The sequence below is a fragment of the Rhinolophus hipposideros genome (assembly GCF_964194185.1).
Source record: "Rhinolophus hipposideros genome assembly, chromosome: 1".
Classification (NCBI taxonomy): Eukaryota; Metazoa; Chordata; class Mammalia; order Chiroptera; family Rhinolophidae; genus Rhinolophus; species Rhinolophus hipposideros.
In genome coordinates this window covers 60,208,895-60,223,976 of record NC_138047.1, presented here as the reverse complement: position 1 = coordinate 60,223,976, position 15,082 = coordinate 60,208,895, and the positions used below count along the sequence as shown (strand labels likewise).

At 38.2% G+C, this 15,082-nt stretch overlaps 1 protein-coding gene across 4 annotated transcripts in view; it reads left to right on the top strand.

The window, feature by feature from the left end:
- The window catches only part of TMEM150C (transmembrane protein 150C), a 70,097-nt gene that overhangs the window by 44,528 nt on the left and 10,487 nt on the right, over positions 1-15,082 (top strand). For all 4 annotated transcript variants that reach the window (XM_081058255.1, XM_081058254.1, XM_081058253.1 and 1 more), the window contains exons 2-5: positions 9,243-9,332; positions 10,155-10,208; positions 10,323-10,355; positions 12,037-12,104. In XM_081058255.1, the coding sequence (XP_080914381.1) occupies positions 9,253-9,332; positions 10,155-10,208; positions 10,323-10,355; positions 12,037-12,104 (235 nt within the window). In that variant the 5' untranslated portion in view covers positions 9,243-9,252. The remainder of the gene's footprint in view (positions 1-9,242; positions 9,333-10,154; positions 10,209-10,322; positions 10,356-12,036; positions 12,105-15,082) is intronic.

Genomic DNA, 15,082 nt, shown 5'->3' with positions numbered 1-15,082 from the left:
CCATAATTCAATTCAACTTTGAAAAGTAATATATAGGTAACATCTCTTAAAATGTGTACATTTTTGGCACCCCTGGTATATTGTTTCTTGGTAGTGCTCATAAAAATTATTTTGGAAAAAAAAAATTATTTTGGGGCAAAATTGACCTCACAGATTGAATAATGTTGTTTATTGTCTGGTTAGAGGGAAGTCATATAGTCATAGGGTGACACCAGGTCACTCAAACTATCACGCTTTCCCAACTTAGGATTCAATGAAAGCAAAATTTTAACTATTAGTATGATGAATTGTTTGTATTGCAGATGTCTCCATGCTGATTTATATCTGAGAGCCTGTAAACATTTTAGGAACAAAACAAAACAAAACAAATAGTTCTTGTCATTACCACTTATAATTATAAATGAATTACAAAATGATATAAGCCCTTCACATTTGCCCATGATACACATGGGAAATAGCTTAAGATTCCCAGAAGGTTACAAAAAAAAAAATCAGGGATACTGTTGGTTCACAGACAGTGTGACAGTCGTGGTCATTAGTGGGTGGCTTGTTAATCTTTCCTGCTCTGTTCCAGCTGGACCTGAGAGCAAAATGAAAGATTGCTGTGGCAGGGAGCTCATTTTCTGACAAATTACAAAGTGAAAAAAAAAGGTAACTGAAGACCCCAAACATCACTTGCAATGGAATACAGTTAACATTTATTGAAAAGCTGTCAAATGCTAGGCACTATCAGTGCTTTAAATGTATTTTCAACCCTCATAAAAACCCTATGAGGTAGGTGTCATTATTATTCCCACTTTACTGATAAAGAGACTGAGGCACAGAGAGGACTTAACCAAGATTACACAACTAGTAAGTGGCAGAACTGGGGTTCCAAACCCTGGCAATCTGGCTCCAGAGTCCATGAACTGCCTCTTACCATTACCCTAAAGAGTACAAACTCCTTCTAATTCCTGCCCCAGAAAATACTATCTTAACTTTTGTGATATTTCACAGTCGTTATTATAAGTGGTTTCTCACTAATAAAGTTTTTAAAGCTTTTAAAGTTTTAAAATGAAGATGATCCAATAGGATTTGCTTTTCTATTTGTAAGTTGAAGGAGTTTTACCAACACCTGATAGAACAGAAAGTGTGTCTTTAAGGATTATGGTAACTTTAAGGATTAACATTAAGGATTATCAGTATGGTAACAGTATATTCTTTGACTTCAGTAGCTTCATTAGCTTATTCTGTAAAAATCATCTGTTTTGAATTTGATGATAAAATTGTGAAAAATTATATGACTTCAACTTTATCAATACCCCTTTTTCAAATCAGTTAAAGTAGCTGGAGTTTGGTGCTGAGTTATTGTGGACTTAATAGTAACACTTTGCTTCCATGACATTGCAAATTTTCAAGTAGCCAGGTATTCTCTTGGGCATAATGTCAACAGCGGGAGCCACTGCAAACCTTGGATATAGTTCATTTTCTCTCTGAGGAAGAATGAGAGCCTCTGGGATGCAGGTCACAAAGGGAGCAGGGAGAAAACTGGGATTTTCAGCCTCTGACTCAGTGTTGAAGAGTCCACACTAGGCAGTCTCACTCCTATCACAGATTGGGTGAAAGAGAGTGAAGATCACTCAAACTGTGATCTTTATTGGAAGCAAAGAACACACGGTAGAAATGTACAGAGAGTTAGCAGTATTGGCTTTCTAGGAGGATTTGACCATCTGGATAACAGCTTTGCAAATCATTTGGATAAATTATACCATTTGGAGGAGAGTCTTCCAAACCACATCTAAATGCCAGCATCATTTTAAGAAGGTTTATGCAATTCTGGCTCTTTTCCTCCTTTTGTCAGAAATTCATTAGGTGCCATTTTTCCAGAGATAGTTTACCATTTGGGACATGGGAACAATGATCTTAAGTATTTTACTGTGAGATATTATTGGAAGATTAACATCAGTGGAGTAAGTATTACACAGAATAAAAAAGTATAACTCAGACTGCAAAGATAAAACTATCTTACGAGTCTAGTGTATTCCTTCCGTCTCCCCCTCTTTCCTTAAAAAGGAAAGGAAAAATGTACTCTCCTAGCTGGTAGGTACCGTGCTGATAGGGAAATGTAAGTTTGGGTGACACTTTTTAATGTGACAGGAAGCAATGGACCCGTTTGTTTTAATGGTGTCTGAAAGAAGGAAAGAGGGAGAACTGTTTCTAAGCTTTAATTTTTAATTCTCAGATAACACTGAGGCAGTGAAGAGAATGAATTTAATAGGTAACTCATTATTCTTTGCAGAGGTACTTCCAGTCAAATATCTGAATTTGTCAAGCCAAAAAGCTCAGAGAGTCTTATGAAACCAAAGCGAATCAAATGTTCATCTTCTGGTACCTCCAGGAATCCTTCAGCACAAAGAGTAGAAAGCACATCAGTGACATTTCTCTACTGCAGGTTTTTTTGTCACATTATAGACTGAGTATGGAAGAAAGAAGGACAAATCAATTGTTTGGGGCAAGTAAAGTATATGTAGCAGAGTCCCCTTCTTTGGTTACCATAGTCCTACCAGGGATGGAGAAAGAAGTAAAAAGACCACGATATGTCAGATGGGCATAACAAACCAGAAACTGGTCCTGAAAGAACTTTCTACTTTGCTCTTCTGGTCTCTGTGATAACTCAAAGGTGAGTATGGAGGTGAAGTAGGTCAAGGGAGCTTTCTCCATCTACACACACACACACCTCATTGTTCTGTTCTTAGGCTCGTACTTATCAGATACCAAAAGAACCTGGCATGGTAGGGCATATTATAGTGAAAGTATATGTTCTTTATTATAAGAATCTTTCTTTACTACTTCAGAAGATTGACTTAGAATATCGCATATTTCCTGATCCTTATCAAAATGATTTATAAACTGTTTAGGGTCTCACTCGATTCAATAACACAATGGAGACCTATAGTTTAAAAAAGACATAACCAGATCACAAATTTAAATGTAAAATGTAAAACTATAACTTCTAGAAAAAAATCAGCAGCCGGTTGGCTCAGTTGGTTAGAGAGCAGTGCTGATAACACCCAGGTTGCTGGTTTGATTCCCATACAGGCCAGTGAGCTGTGCCCTCCACAACTAGAGTGAAAACAACAACTTGACTTGGAGCTGATGGGTCCTGGAAGAACACACTGTTCCCCAACATTCCCCAATAAACTAAAAAATATATATATTTTAGGAGAAAATCTTCAAAATCAAGGGCTAGACAAAGAGTCCTCAGGCTTCACATCAAAAAACACAGTCCATAGAGACCCGATGGGAGATCCAAGATGGTGGAGTAGATAAACACTGCCTGCGTCCTTCACTAAACACATTAAAATTACAACTAAATTATAGATCAAGCTGGAGAACCACCTGAAGTCTAGCCGAACAGAAGTCCTATGACAAAATATAAAGAATTCATGTAGAAGACTGGTAGGAGGGGCAGAGACACGGAATGGGCCCAAACCTCCCTGTAGTCGTTGAGAATCAGGAGGGATACCTTGGCCATGGAGATTCCCCCAGGAGGAGTGAGGGACCCCAGCCACCCACATCAGGCTCCTTGGCCCAGAGTACTGGTGCTGGGAATAAGAGTCACCACATCTGGCTGTGAAAAATAGTGGGGATTCTGACCATTTCGGTAGGACAGAAGGCTTCCGGAAACCCAAATGTCCTCTCAAACAGCCCACGCACAGAATCACTCATTCGTGGGCATTCACCTTGGGCTCCAACGGAGGAACGGTGCCATTTCATTATTCATAATTTTGATTTTTTTTTTCCCCATCCTAAATCTCTCTAACATTCTTTGTAATACTGGTTTGGTGGTGATGTACTCCTTTAGCCTTTTCTTGTCTGGGAAGCTCTTTATCTGTCCTTCGATTGTAAATGATGGCTTTGCTGGATAGAATAATCTTGGTTGTAGGTCTTTGCTTTTCTTGATATTGAATATTTTGTGCCAATCTCTTCTGGCCTGCAAAATTTCTGTTGAGAGATCAGCTGACAGTCTTATGGGAGCTCCCTTATAAGTCACTGGTTGCCTTTCTCTTGCTGTTTTTAAGGAACGGTGACTCATTTCTGACTGGTTCTTTTTTACGGTTTCTACATCTTATTATTATTATATGGCAATAGCTACATATCTATCAACAATGTACTTTCAATGTAAATGGATTAAATGCTCCATTCAAAAGACATAGGATGGCTGAATGGGTAAGAAAACAAGACCCTTACATATGCTGCCTACAAGAGACTCACTTCAGATTGATAGACACACACAGATGGAGTGCAAAGAGATGGAAAAAATATTTCATGAAAATGTGGGGGTCAGGGGGAAGCTGGAGTAGCAACACTTATACCAGACAAAACAGACCTTAGTTAGCACAAAGGCTGTAAGAAGAGACAAAGAAGGACCCAGTAGTCCCACTTCAGCGTATTTATCTGAAGAAACCCAAACACAAATTTGAGGGGATATGTGCATCCATATGTCCATTGCAGCATTGTTTACAATGTAGGCTATTTCATAAGGAATATAGTCAGTAATATTGTAATAACTATGTATGGTGTCAGATGGGTAGTAGATTTGTTGAGGTGATAACTGGGAGGCTGTTGGGAGACAGGATGTAAAAAATCTGTAAGAAGTACAAACTGACAGTTATAAAATAGTCATGCGGATGTAAGGTAAAGCATAGGGAATATAGTCAATGATATGGTAATAACTACGTATGGTACCAGGTGGTACTAGACAAGTCGGGGGATCATTTCTTAAATTATATAAATGTCTAACCACTATGCTGTACACCTGAAATTAATATAAAATAATATTGAATGTCAACTGTAATTGAAAAATTAGAAAAGGGGGGGAGGTGAAGGGGAATAAGAGGTCCAAATTCCCAGGTATAAAACAAATAAGACATGGGGGATAATCCATGTACATTACATGGGGATGTAACGTACAGCATAGGGAGTGTAGTCAGTAATGTGATAGCATGGTATGGTATCAGAAGGTTCTGGATTTATCATGGTGATCACTTCTTTAGGTATATAAATGTTGAATAACTATGATGTACACCTGAAACTAATAAAATGTACGTCAGCTATATTTTAATAAAAATATTTTAAAAAATCAAATTGAAAATGGATAAAAGACATGTACAGACATTTCACTGAAGAGGATATACAGATAGCAAGTAAGTACATGAAAAGATGCTCAATATCACTAGCCATCACGGAAATTCAAATTAAAACCACAGTGAGATATCACTGTGAGATACCTATCAGAATGGCTAACATAACAAATAGTGATAATACCAATTACCACCAATTAACACCAATAATTAAGTGATAATACCAAATAGTGATATCACCAATAGTTAAAATGGATATGAAGAAATTCAATCCTGTCTTGCTGGTAGGAATGTAAAATGGTACGGCTATTCAGGAAAACAGCTTGACTGATTTTTTAAAAACTAAACATGCAACAATCATACGATCCAGCAATTGCAATCTTGGGTACATATTCTAGAGAAATAAAAACTTACGTTCACACAAACATCTGTACACTAATATTCATAGCTTCTTTATTTGCAATCGCCAAAAGCTTGAAATAATCCAGATATCCTGCAATGGTGAATAAACAAACTGAGTACATCCATACCATGGAATACTACACAAGTATAAAAAGTATCAAACTATTGATGAACACAAACCTTTGATGAATCTCCAGGGAATTCTTAGATGAATGCTCAGTGAAAAAAGTCAGTCCCAAAGGTTACATCCTATATGATTCCATTTGTATAATATTCTTGAAATGATAAAATTATAGAAATGGAGAAAGGATTGGTGGTTGCCAGAGATTAGAAAGGAGGGTTCGGGGGAGAGGAAGTAGGTATGGGTTTGAAAGGGTAACACAAGGGGTCGTCGAGGTGATGGAACTCACCTGCCGTGGGCTCACTCCCCTTTTCGGAATGTCTGTGTTCTGTACCTTGACTGAGGTGGTGATCACACAAATCTACACATGTGGTAAAACTGTGTAAAACTACATGTACACCGAAAGGACTGCATGTAAAACTGGTGAGATCTGGATGAAGTCAGGATTGTATCCATGTCAATATCTTGGTTGTTGCTACTATATTATGGTTACAGAGGATGTTACCGTTGGGGAGACAGAGTGAAGGACATACAGCATCCCTCTCTATTATTTCTTACAACAGTAGGCGAATGTGCCATTATGTCCCCCCGCAAAGGGCATAACCAATGTACAAATCCTAAAGTAGTTCCATCGGAAGCTAATATTAGGTTGGTGCAAACGTGATTGCAGTTTAAAAGGTTAAAAATAATTGCAAAAACCGCAATCACGTTTGCACCAACCTAATACACTACAACTATCCGTAGACTTACCTTTTCACCTCTCAAGGCATCCTTTTGAGTTAAGAAAGGGAAATTTTGCCTATCATTAGGTAAGAGATACAGTATGGTTTTTCCCAGAATTTGGATATAAGGTTGCCTTATGAGAATTAAACTAGTAAAAGTAAAATAATTTAGGAGAGTAGCTATTAGCCACCTTAGATGTTTCCACAAAATAAAAAAGCAATGCATAGTGAAAGATACCCAAAGAGTAGAATCTCAAGAAAGTAGAACTTCAATATGCATATACAGTTAAGATACTAATTTTTTTTGGAGAGCCATCTGAAGAAAAACTGTTACCATCAGAAAGGGTGTCTGAATCCTTCTAGAAAAATAGTAGCACAGAGAAGAAAAAAGTGTTAAGCTGCCCTGAGCCCTGATTTGGAGGGAGAGTATGTTGTCCTAGCACAAGCACTGATCTCCTTAGCAGTTAGAACATGTATTATATGTGAGGTGCTTTACCTACATCGTCATTAATTCTTAGCACAATCCTACAAACCAGAAGTTATCTCCATAATTAAACAAAAGCTTAGGAGATGAAATAATTTGCCACAGATCACACAGCTAGTGAGTGGCAGAACTGGGTTTCAGTCCCATGGGTTGCCATACTATTTCCATTACACCACGCTGCCTTTCTTTGAAGGAAATTAGCACATAAACCTATTGTAGCTTGATGGCATAGTCTCAGAATTATCTTGTTAACTGTCTTCATTCTACTCGTCTGCTTCCAAATTTTGCTTTCCCATATAGACGTCCCTAAAAGGGGAGCCAATGTATTTGTCCATTTGGCAGTTGTGTTTCTCAGTGTACATGAATAAGTTGGCATTATGATTTATTCACCAGTCCATTTTTTAAATCGTTAATAAACATGAGTTCTGGGGGTGATAATTCTGGGCACACTGGAGCATTCTGTTGCTGGACTTGGCTTAGTCTCCAAGGTACTACTGCCACCCCGTAAAGCCCATCTTCTCCCTCTCTTCGAATTCAACAATCTTCATAGAGCAGGATGGGGAAATGGTGTTACACATCTAAGTCACTGGCTCAGGCCTACGGAATCAGTGATGGGCTAAGCTAAGGCTGAGACCTAGGTTTAGAGTTAGGCTTCCTAAGTCTTATTCTAGTCTATTTCGGCGGTACTCATTCTGGCGGAGCAGCCTATTTCAAAGTATCTAGAATACTTTGGTTTACATACTCCATCAACATCCCTATTTTCTGTACTCCTTCTACAATTTAGCTGCTAATGGAATCGTTTTTGTTGGCATAATTAATAGCTTTATTATGAGCCCACAATTTTATGGACAAAAATAAATGAATAGACACTGACTAATCGAATTCTGTATGCTTGAAATATTCAACATTCTTTCACACTATATAAACTAAGTAAACATGTAACACTGGTTCATACATTAGCTTTTGTATATTGTATAGACTGTTCCATAAAAATAAGTGTTCATTAGACCTCATCTCAATATTTCCACGAGCCAGTATAGTACCTGGCACAAGTGGGTTTCAGAACTTGGGCATTGGATTGGATTGGATTGATTGAAAGTGTCTCTAATGTCTTTCAATTCCTAGATTCTGTCACTTATTTAACACTCCTACCCAGATAGGTGTTTAGACTACAGCGTAACTTTTCAAAGACACATTATTAGGTCAAAGTGTCTGTCCCTGGCCTGAAAAAACTACCTATTCAGGTAGGTCAGGTCTGGGAACTAAGACCTTCCTGAAACTTTGCAGGCTACCATGCTAAAGGGAGGGCTATGTTCTCTCTCTGTTCTCAACACTTGAAAAGTCCAAGGAATGTCATCATTATGAAAGCAGATGTCACAGAGGTGCTCAGAAATGTGACAGTGCTGATTCAAACCCAGTAAATGACTTTTTGCAGTTAATTATAAAACCTAAAACAATGAGCAGCGATTGCTCCCCTAGAGGTGCCATTTAATTCTATAGCCTTCTGCTTGTCAGTTCACTTGTGGAGGTCACTAGGGCACTTAATTTTCTTAGAACAGGTGTTTTTTGCCTTAAGGATAGCTGGCATCCAGTGTCTCAAAAAGATTTTATTCTGATGGTTTTGGGCAAAGTAATAAAGTAATAGTTATTTCTTTCTGTTTTATACCAATTTTTCATAGACACTTCTGAAGTTTCTGCTTTTCACTTTATTTTGGTGAAGAATTGTCTATTTATACATTTTTGCTTTAACATATAACATCCCAAATTCCTGACATCTGGTTTTTTTTTCATTGTTTGTTGGAGCTAATTTAAAGTTATACACAAAACATGGTTTTCCAGAGTATTCATTTTAGAGTCTTCAGAGATAGTTGCTCAATAAGGTCTTGAGAAAAGTTCAGATTTGCAAAGCATTTGTTATTTTCTCTTCTATTGCTAATTTATTTAATAACCATTTGTTTCTAACATTCTTGTCTACCAAGCTGTAGACATATATATGTACATGCAGATCCATAGATTCATAAATGTTAATAATAGCACTAAAAGTAGGTTGGAGTTTGCCTTTGGTACCTAGCTCTTCTCCTCAAAGTACTTACTCAAATCCTTTCGTCCTTTCAAAAATACACTGATGCTTGTATAAGGATAAATGTCAATATGAGAAATTTTCCATCAGTTCTCAACTAAGACTCTGGGAATATCTGAGCTAATGCTAGATGACAATCATCCATGTTACCTGCTCAAGGATTTCCCACATGTGTAGGCAGCAGTAATGATATTGATTTGAATCATGGTTTCATAAAATACACTTTTTCAGCTAAAGTAAACTTCCTTTCTGTCTTTAAAGTGATGTAAATTTTTGCCTGAGTTACTAATACCTGTTCATTGTATTTCAGGGGTACAGGCATGGATGGGAAGAAATGCAGCGTATGGATGTTTTTACCTCTTGTATTTACTTTGTTTACTTCAGCTGGATTGTGGATAGTGTGAGTATTCTCCTATTTAAGGACTCAGGTGCAATGTAAATTAAAATGTAAAGTTTTGATAGTATATATATATGAATGTATTTTAAAATACTTTAAAATAGTGTTTATGAATTTAACCTTCTGGAAGTCCCCATTTCTCTTCCCTTCTTCTACTACCCAAAGTTAATAACAAGAGTGAGTAATAAATTAGGCAAAGCGTGTGGTGAACACTAGATTTATTTTGTATTCTTGTGTTCTTCCACTAATGAGCATTCTATAAACTGGTGATATGGGTTCATTATTTGCTAGATTCTCTGATTTTACACTAACATGCTAAGGATTCCATTCACAGTCCAGTTCATAGCCCAGGATTTTTTGTGACTGGGTCTGGTATGTTTATAAAATAGGTATCATTACATTGGAAGTCTTGGCTTATCACAGAATGTTCCCACACTTGCTTATTTCAAGTGCTATTCACTTGTAGAAAATTGTTTCAGTTGCTAGCTGTTCATTAAGAAAGGAGGGGAACTGTTCCTGATATTAGAAATTTTGAATTTTAGAATTGTAAGGTCTTATTTTCCAGTTTTCAGATTATAATGATTGTCATTCATTTGGGGAATGTTTTGAAAATTAAAGAAATGTTATTAATAATGACATTTGAACTTCAAAGAGCTAGATGATGTATAGGTAAAGCATTGTAGTGAAAGAGCATTTCCCCAGTTAGGAAACAAATGAATATGATTTAATGTGGTTAGTCTAATAAAACTGGGAAACAAATGATTCTTGTTTTTTTTTTTTAATTTCCTTGTTTATTGTTAAACATTTATTGTTCTTTCTTCATAGATACTTTATAGCTGTGGAAGACGACAAAATTTTCCCATTAAATTCAGCTGAAAGGTAAAGTTTATCTCTGGGTAATTCAATAGATCTAACAAAAATTTGCCACTGGTGAGGTTAAACGGTGCACAAATGACTGCTTTAACCTGAGCTTCTTTGTTTTCCGTTACCTAGGAAACCTGGCGTGAAGCATGCACCATATATAAGGTAATTGATAATTCTCTTCTGATCTGTTGGATCTTAGGAAAAGTTGGGAGGGTATCTTAGTTTTGGCTGCTTTAACCAAGTAGCATAGACTGGGTGGTTTATGAACAACAGAAATTTATTTCACACAGCTCTGGAAACTGGAAGTCCAAGTCCAAGGGTGCTAGCACGGTTGAGTTCTGGTGAGGGCCTTCTGTTGGAGTGTAGACTGCCATCTTCTCATTGCATCCTCACAAGGTGGGGAGAGAGAGAGAGAGAGAGAGAGAGAGAGAGAGAGAGAGAACTAACTCTCTGGGACCCCGGGTCTCTGCCAGGCATTGGTCTTACCGTTTGAAATTGAGGTGGCGGCAGCCCTCCCCTGAAGGCCTGTGCCCACTGGGCCTGAGGTGGGAGTGGCAGCCGGGTGATCTCAAAATCACCTTTGGGGTCCCCTTCTCTTGTCTCGAAGAATAGTGTGATCACAGCCAAGTTGGTCTGTGATCCTGTCTTGCAGAGTCCAAGAAGTCCAGCAGTGTTCCTTCATTTTACCCCATTTTCTGTTTCCTTTAGTCCTAGCTGGCAGTGTTTCTACCCATATAATTCTATCTCTATTCCTAGCTTTTGTTAAGATGGTTCATTAAATCCGTGTTTCATACCCACACTAATCTCCGTATCAAAGAGCTGCTTGGCTACAACTTTGATGTTCTCTTGCAAACATTCTTTGTCACTTTTTGCAATATGGGTAGACTGAGAAGTTTCCAAATCTTTAAGATCTGGTTCCTTTTTGCTTAACAGTTCCATCTTTAAATCATTTTTCTCTTCTCACATTTTACTGTAAGTCAGGAGGAACCAAACCACTCCTTCAACACTTTGCTTAGAAATCTCTTCAGCTAAATGTCTAATTTTGTCACTCCCAAGTTCTACCTTCTACAAAGCACTAGAACACAAACACAATTCAGCCAAGTTCTTTGCCATTTTATAACAAGGATTGCCTTTGCTCTAGTTTCCTATAGCATGTCCTTTATTTCCGTTTGTGACCTCATCAGAATGGCCTTTGCTGCTCATGTTTCTACCAGCATTCTGTTTAGCATTATTTAGATATTCTCTAAGAAGACCGGAGCTCTTTCTTTAGCACTCTTCTTTCTCAGCTTTCACCAGAATCGCCTTTAAGAGTCCATTCATGGCGATATAGGCTTTCTTCCAGCCTCTACGTAGTACCCAATTCCAAAGCCGCTTCCACATTTTTATGTATTTGTTATAGCGGTACCAGTGGTATCCACTTCTCAGCACCAATTTCTGTTTTAGTCAGTTTGGCTGCTATAACAAAGTACCATAGATTGGATGGCTTATAAACAAAAGAAATTTATTTCTCACAGCCTGGAGCCTGGGAGTCCAAGGTCAGGGTGACAGCACAGTGGGGTTCTGATGAGAACCTTCTTCTTGGTTGCAGTCTGCCATTGTTTCATTGTATCCTCACAAGGTGGAAAGAGGACAAGAGAGGTCTCTTTTATAAGGTCATTCATCCCATTCCTGAGGGCTTCACCCTCATGACCTAATCCCCTCCTAAAGGCCCCACCTCCTAATACCATTATATTGAGGGCTAGGATGACAACATATTAATTTTGAGGGGACACAAACATTCAGTCCACTGCACAGGGTTATAGATTTTAATAGAGTAATAATAAAACATTTCATATTTTTCAAGTATTGCAGGTGATGAACCTCCTGCAAGCTGTGTGTTTAGTCAAGTTATGAACATGGCAGCATTCCTAGGTAAGAAGATAATAAAACTTGCTTTATGTGCTTTGGTACATTTCTATTTATTTTCAGTTCTCCCAAACCCATATCAAAAGCATGGTGGGCTTAGTTGATAATTTGGTATCATATGGCAATATGCTGAAACTAGCTTTTCGATTTGAGAGTCTTTTTTCTCATAAATCCTTTTATGTTCACCCCGATTACATTTTTCTCTTCCCTTTACTGTCTTTGTCATTTCAGTGTATTCTTGACTTTATTTCTTTTGCTGCATGAAATAATATATTTCACATGCCATAAAATCCTGCATGAGAACGTAATATTGTACAATATGTTTCCTTTAAAAAGAAAGCCTTATTTATTCCTTCACTGGTAAAGATGAAAAATGCAGAGGCTCTGTGATAAATATCGATGTGTGTACATATTGTTGTAAATCTAAAGGTCAGCATTAACATGAGGGTGACGCTCTCCCCTGTGTCTGTACGCATATCAAGCTGACCAATGGAAATGTAGGTTAAAAAAAAACCAGTAAAACTTCTGTACTTATGTCTAGCCCCAATTCCCCGCTTTTTCTTCAGGGCCCAAGACCCTCATTCAATATGCTGTCCCCTTTGTTCTGTGAGTGCTTCCACAACCTGGTGGTCAACTGGGGAGAGTGGGAACAAGCCACGCTCTGTATCCTTTTCCAGTCGGCCTTATATACATTTTCCTCAAGGCCAGGCCTCCCCAGTGTCTTTCAAAAGGTCAACCATCATCATTGCCATGCTGGGGTGGAAGGGCCAGTGACAACTCCATTTTTCAACAGTGGTTTTCTGGAAGTGGTTCTTTTGGATGGTGAGATTCTCACTCCAAGTAAGAGATAAAGATGATGTTATTACTGAGGGAGTATTTGGTCTTCATAGCATCTGCTCCCGTAAGAAGTGACTTTTTATTTCATCTATGCATAATCCCATCCCCCCACCAAAAAAAATTCTACTCACTCTTAAGGTGTTCTTTTTAAATGTCTGCTATAGGAAAAGTGAAGACCTGTAGATATTATTGGAAAATCGAGGGAGATGGTTGGTCCAACATGCAACACAGGCAGAATCTTAGTTGGTTCAGAAGGCTCAAAAAGCGAGAAACATGGAGGCCCAAGAGGCCTCCTGTGAGGCCCAAGAGGCCTCTCCTGAACCTGTGAGGTTCAAGGAGAATCATACTCTCCTGAACCTGTGAGGTTCAAGGAGAAGCATACTCAGCGGCTTCTCTGCAGTTAGTAAGACTGCTCCCTGGAGCTAACCTTCTCCTACCCAGGCTTCCTCAAAGCATATCCCATTCACCTAAGCAGGAAGTTTCTGGAAGGCATGGACTGCTACACTAGCACTAAAGAACAGGTTAGATATACCCTGATACTGGAGTTGCTGAATCTTCAATGAAGCTCTTCTCTTCATGCCCTTGGCAGGCAGTCTTTTCACATTCCAGATAGTCCCAAATTCTGAGAAGGGTGGTACTTTCAGCAGCTGGTGCACATGTGAGGCACTAGGGCCGTCCTAGTCACTCAGGTTTTGTCTTCACTGCTTCAGCCTCCGAGCTGCCAGGAGCTTTATACTTGTTCTTTGTTCTACCCTTGACACCACTCTTCTGAAAAGATATAATAAACTTATTCATATGAAGGCATAAATGACTGCTAAGGAGATATCTGTGTTTAATAGAGCACAAAGCCCCGAGAGTGAATCTTAAATCGCAGGGTCACAGGCCTTTCCCAGCCCCTTTGCAATCATACCTCGCAGGCCTGCAAGTTGGTACCTATTCATTGGATCAGCCCCACAGAGCACAATAATAACAATAATTAGTGACAGTCATTTATATTCCAGGCACAATGCTAAGTGCTTTGCAAACACTACCTCATCTTATCATGATACAGAAGAGATTGCCCTTATAAAAAAGCTGTCCCAAGGTTTCTGTCCTTCATTGGGCTTTCAAGAAACTAAAGAACATGTTGAAAGTTACTTGTTTCCCTCATATCCTTAAGGAAAAAAATCAATATTTCCCAGTATTCCTTAGTGTATAATCTAAAAAAATACCAGTTTGCACAGCTCACATATTTATCCAGTTATAAAGCTTACAATTCATTAATTATAAAAGCATTTCCAAAAACAAATGAAAACATGTTCTCCTCTTCCAGATGACAATCGTCATCATCTTACACTCCAGTCCTTCCCTGTCCCACCAAGAAGCAATTAAAGTTTGACTAGCTTTCCTGCTGTAAAGCATTGCAGCAGCTAGTGTTTATTATCTTTCATCATTTTCAGTTCCATCTGGTAAACACAAAACTGATTAAGATTAGTGTTCAGTGGAAGTAAACCAACAATTATTTATTTATCAACTCTGGGAATGAAAGTCAGTTTACTAATGATTCTTGCTCTGAACTGTGGGTGCTTTCATCTCCCCAGGCACGTCTCCTGTTCAGCCTCAGACTGTTACTTTAGACAACATAACTGACTTTGAGAAACAACCTGCACTACCTGTATAAGTCACTGCTTTTTGGCATCTGGGTAGATAATAATTCACAATCTACAAATAAGTCAGTGTAGCATTTATTAAAATTAGTTACCAAGGATCTTTTATCTTTTTGACGGACTAATGGAAGATCGAATGCTCAATTATTTTTTTTTACAGAATTGGTTATGCTCTTTATCCTGAGTGAACACTTTATTTCTCCTGGAGGTGGGGGTGAGACCTAAGACAAGTTTCTTGAAGGGAATATTGTTTTCTGCCCTGGAGAGGTTGTGAGGATAAAGCTAACAGCTGAATGATTTCGGTCACTGAACAGCAGCTGCTCTCCCTACTTCAGCCATAATCTATTGATTATTGTGTACTACTGCAGTCAGAAATAGGAATTATTGTTGCATAAACCATAACTCTAAACAAAACAAAAAAGAATTAGGCCAGGCACCAGTTTAGAACTGCAGTTAAAAGCTGTTATTTTGAGTTTGAACTTTAAAAACCCAATCAGCCTT